At 35.1% G+C, this 5,258-nt stretch overlaps 1 protein-coding gene across 2 annotated transcripts in view; it reads right to left on the bottom strand.

Moving 5' to 3' along the window:
- The window catches only part of LOC107752189 (aminoacylase-1A-like), a 17,148-nt gene that overhangs the window by 9,864 nt on the left and 2,026 nt on the right, over positions 1 to 5,258 (bottom strand). For both annotated transcript variants that reach the window (XM_016568087.1, XM_016568086.1), the window contains exons 3-6: positions 1,929 to 1,993; positions 1,717 to 1,821; positions 1,547 to 1,641; positions 1,060 to 1,136 (exon numbers count right to left, since the gene is read on the bottom strand). In XM_016568087.1, coding sequence (XP_016423573.1) covers positions 1,060 to 1,136; positions 1,547 to 1,641; positions 1,717 to 1,821; positions 1,929 to 1,993 — 342 coding nt within the window. The remainder of the gene's footprint in view (positions 1 to 1,059; positions 1,137 to 1,546; positions 1,642 to 1,716; positions 1,822 to 1,928; positions 1,994 to 5,258) is intronic.

Here is a 5,258-nt window from a genome sequence, read left to right as displayed (position 1 = left end):
ATAAATAGGCCTATACGAGAAATATATTTTTACTTAAATAATAAATTAAGAAAATTAAAGAAAAACTGTGCAACAAGTAGCCTAGTATGCAGAGCTTCGGTTCATTGTTGTGCTGCGCAAAAGGAAACAGACGGCAGAAAGCACCTGTTCATTATCATAATAAAATACAGTCAGTCAAACATATGGAAAAAAACTATTTAGTAAAAAAAATATGTAGTAAAATCTGTGCCATTAAGTGTTATCACCATACCGCCGTGATGCTATGCAAACCATGTTGTTTTAAGTGGATATTGGAACGCCAGTGAAGTACATAAATAATAATTTGCCATTCAAATACATTGTGAATACTGAAACATTTGATTTTGTGTGGAATGAGAGACGCAACGTTGGTTTCAGTTTCGTTTTAGCCTAAATTAATTAGTTTTGGCTTGTCGTTTATATAGCTATAGCTTCTTATATTTTAAATTCTTGTTCTTTTCTAAATACTGTTAATTGAAAGGATAATTTTGTGGAGTGAGGGGCTAGCTATGTTTACAGTGTTTATTGTAAACATTGTAAACATTTCGCGTCGGCATTAGGCCTATTTCTGAATGAAATAATAAAATGCGACTTGTTTTTTTCCCCTAAAAACAATTTTAACCATGCAGAAAACCTTTTTAAATATTTTGATAAATTACTGAAAAAATAAATAATTAAATGACTTTTTAAACCATTTAACTGATTGTATTAATCGGTCAAAATTCTTGCGGTCGGTTAAACGGTTAAAATTAACATCCCTAGTCAGAATGGTTCTGAGCATAACGATCGGTTCGACAATCAGTTTACACAGAAAGTACTGCTTGTGTTTCATGAATCTAGTTTTCACTTGACTTGTTTTCTTGTAGACTTTCATTTATATTTTCAATTAAATATGGTGTCTTCTGTTAATAAAGGTGAGATCACATTTACTGTTCTAAAAATTTAAAAATTTTCATTTTTGAAACTAGACAATTAGCAACAGACAATGGACTATTTTTGCCTTTGAAATATTACTAATGTGACATGCTGGTGAGGTCTGACCTGGGACAAATGTTAAATGGATAGTGCGAGGAAATCTTTTCCCAGCAGCCTTTAGTCTGCGAATGGCTTCAATGTACCTGCAGAGAATCAAAACTTATACAATACACAAACAAACTTCATATCCTGTTTAGATAACAAATTATTATTCTTTCCTCACTTAGTGTGCTTGTTGGTGCCTAACCAAGCCATAGCTGATGATCAAAAATATCTGACTATAACAGTCCATAAGATTTCAAGCTACAAATTCACAGAATTCGGCACAGACATTCTGACAGTAGGCTCCATCTTATCAGATTGATCGGCTGTAACTAAAAATACTACTGACTTACACTGACAGACTGTTCTTAGTCAGTCTCAAAATGTTCATGATTTCAACCAAAATGTGTAAAAATATAAACTATAACTATAGTAGACCCCTACAAAACACTGGCTTGCCAGGCCAAAGGTTTGAACACAATTTTTAGTTTGTAGCCGGTTTTAAACTCACTGTATCGTGACACATTTCATATCCTGAGATCCTCTGCCGTAGATGTTGCCATCCGCATCTTTAACAGCAGCAAAGGGATCATATTTCCAGTGTCCCTGAAGCAGATGGATATAGTGAGATCCTGACCCATGCGGTGTGATCTGTACGTGTTTGGCGTGTTACAGCAGTACCTCATAAACCGGGACCACATCAGTGTGTGAGTTCAGCACCACAGACTTCAGCTCCGGCCTGCTGCCGACCCACGTGATGACTGCAACGACCCGCCCGGGACACACCTGGGGGACAGCATTAGGACGTGCTGTGAGGCTATATTAACATGGATGTGCATGATGAAGAACATGATTAGATGTTTAAAGACTCCTCTCACGTAGTAAATCATTACCTCCACTTTCTTCATGGGTAAACCCAGCTCCTCTGCCATCCGCTCCAGGAATCTTATAGCAGCATCTGACAGTGAGTGATGGACACAGTGGCAGATTTACTTTACTGATCCCACACATGATAGTCATCAACTTTTTTTAAATTTGTGATAACTAAAGGTTGCAGAAAACAGGAAAAAAGTGAGTATCTGCTTTATAGGCCAAACCCGAGAAAATGGCACCATCTGGTGTAAAAAAAGTAAATATTTTAATTTTGAGGCCTTGCCAACTGAATGAAAGCCTATTATCAAAGACTGCATCATTTTATAGTTAAATGGCCCTGGGATTAAAAGGTCCTTAAGGTCCTTAAGGTCCTGAGTGTAACTATTTTGTGTACCTAGTGTAAAGTAGATTTATTAAAGTAAATGAGTGTGACATTAAAATTCTAATAAAAATATACACTCCTTCCAAAACTTATGCTGTTGGCATTAATAAAATTATTTTAAAAAAAGACTAAAATGTCCATAAGGATGCACAAGGGTTAAGCGTTCTAAAAGCGTAACTCCATGTAAGAACTAAATATCTGCAGTGGCTGTAGGGGTGTGCGATGTGACGGTTTTTGATCGTGGACGATTAAAATGTCTCCGCGATCTGCTTTTGAAGAAATATCGTAGTATCGTGCTACAGCACACATTCTATCAGATGCAGTTCTGGCTCCTCTGTCTCGATATACTGTAGGTCCTTAAGGTCCTGAGTGTAACTATTTTGTGTACCTAGTGTAAAGTAGATTTATTAAAGTAAATGAGTGTGACATTAAAATTCTAATAAAAATATACACTCCTTCCAAAACTTATGCTGTTGGCATTAATAAAATTATTTAAAAAAAAGACTAAAATGTCCATAAGGATGCACAAGGGTTAAGCGTTCTAAAAGCGTAACTCCATGTAAGAACTATATTATCTGCAGTGGCTGTAGGGGTGTGCGATGTGACGGTTTTTGATCGTGGACGATTAAAATGTCTCCGCGATCTGCTTTTGAAGAAATATCGTAGTATCGTGCTACAGCACACATTCTATCAGATGCAGTTCTGGCTCCTCTGTCTCGATATACTGTACAACGCCACATGCATTCACATCAAATTTTGAAAGTAAACAGTTGAGAGAAAACGGATGTGTGCCTGTATATTAGTGTATAATATATATATATATATATTACAGTGAAGTGTATGTAGTGTTTTTTTTTTTAAATATTTGTTCATTCAATTTCTTGAATGCTACTGCTAAATACACCTGCTGTACCTGAAAAATAAAGCACCGTTTGTTTTATGTGTATATTATCTGTATCTTTGTTCTTATTTTTTAATAACAAAGATAATATAATGACAAAGATTTTTATCTTCGCCCACTTAAAAAAAATAAATTAACAAACATCTGTTACACTTTATTTTAAGGTGATGTTGTTACAGTGTAATTACACAAATAAGTAAGCTACTGAGTAATACTAATTACTACAATAATAATTGCATTTGCTGTAGGTAGGAGTTATGGTTTAGTTTAGGGTTATATATTACAGTGAAGTGTATGTAGTGTTTTTTTTTTTAATATTTGTTCATTCAATTTCTTGAATGCTACTGCTAAATACACCTGCTGTACCTGAAAAATAAAGCACCGTTTGTTTTATGTGTATATTATCTGTATCTTTGTTCTTATTTTTTAATAACAAAGATAATATAATGACAAAGATTTTTATCTTCGCCCACTTAAAAAAAATTAATTAACATAAACATCTGTTACACTTTATTTTAAGGTGATGTTGTTACAGTGTAATTACACAAATAAGTAAGCTACTGAGTAATACTAATTACTACAATAATAATTGCATGTACTTGCTGTAGGAGTTATGGTTTAGTTTAGGGTTAGTTGCTTGTAATTATGCATAATTTACTGTTATTACTAATAGTAAGTACATGTAACGTGTAACTATGTCACCTTAAAATAGTGTTACCAAAATATCAATTCATATAAATGTAAAATTAATAGATTTTTTTCACTCTATTGTATTAGCATTTTTTGTCCCTTATTTTGGACATAGGTGCTAAATATTATTTATATATGTAAATGTACAAAATATTTTATTTCATGATTTTTATGCATCATATTTCTGTGAAAATTCAATTTATTACGATTGACAGAAAAAAAACTGTTAAAAGATTGTCAACTCGCATGACATTACAAAATATTCAACATGTTTATAAAAGCTGCTTATTGTTTATATAAAAAAAGTAAATATCATATTATGTGACTGTTTACTTAAAGGGATAGTTCACCCAAAAATGAAAATGTGATGTTTATCTGCTTACCCCCAGGGCATCCAAGATGTAGGTGACTTTGTTTCTTCAGTAGAACACATTTGATGATTTTTAACTCCAGCCGTTGCAGTCTATCAGTCATATAATGCAATGGTATTATATGTATTATATTATATGCATATATATAATGCAATGGTAACAAAATCTATGAGAGTAAAAAAAAACATGCACAGACAAATCCAAATTAAACCCTACGGCTCGTGACGACACATTGATGTCCTAAGACACGAAACGATCGGTTTGTCCCAGTAACCGAACAGTATTTATATCATATTTTACCTCTAATACACCACTATGTCCAACTGCCTTGAGCGCGCGCACGGCATCCGGTGCGTGAGGTGTGTACGCACTCTGGCGTAGTTTACGTTAATGGGTGTGTTGATATCCAGCCGAAGAGCAATCAACCATAACTTCAGGCGAGCAGGCTCAGAAGTTGGGAATACGTGGAAAGTCACCACTCCCGAATGAGTTCGCGCGAGAGAACGTAATCTTTTAGTTTAAAGTCGGTTTGAACAATCCGGATAAGCGCAAGTAAGTACCATTTTGATTAGCCGTCGTACCTACAATGACTGCACTGTGTAAACAATGAGTGACGTATACGCGCGAGAGAACACTTCCGGCGCTTGCGTAAACTACGCCAGAGCGCGTACACAACTCACGCACCGGATGCCGTGCGCGCGCCCAAAGACAGTTGGACATAGTGGTGTATTAGAGGTAAAAAAATTATATAAATACTGTTCGTTTCTCGCACAAACCGATCGTTTCGTGTCTTAGGACATCAATGTGTCGTCACGAGCCGCAGGGTTTAATTTGGATTTGTCTGTGCATGTTTTTTTTACTCATAGATTTTGTTACCATTGCCATGCATTATAAGACTGATAGACTGCAACAGTTGGACTTAAAAATCATCATATGTGTTCTACTGAAGAAACAAAGTCACCTACATCTTGGATGCCCTGGGGGTAAGCAGATAAACATCAAATGT

The sequence above is a fragment of the Sinocyclocheilus rhinocerous genome, unplaced genomic scaffold (assembly GCF_001515625.1).
Source record: "Sinocyclocheilus rhinocerous isolate Xijiao unplaced genomic scaffold, SAMN03320098_v1.1 scaffold4034, whole genome shotgun sequence".
NCBI lineage: Eukaryota > Metazoa > Chordata > Actinopteri > Cypriniformes > Cyprinidae > Sinocyclocheilus > Sinocyclocheilus rhinocerous.
The sequence above is the reverse complement of the archived record's forward strand: the minus strand, read 5'-3'. Positions and strand labels throughout refer to the sequence as shown.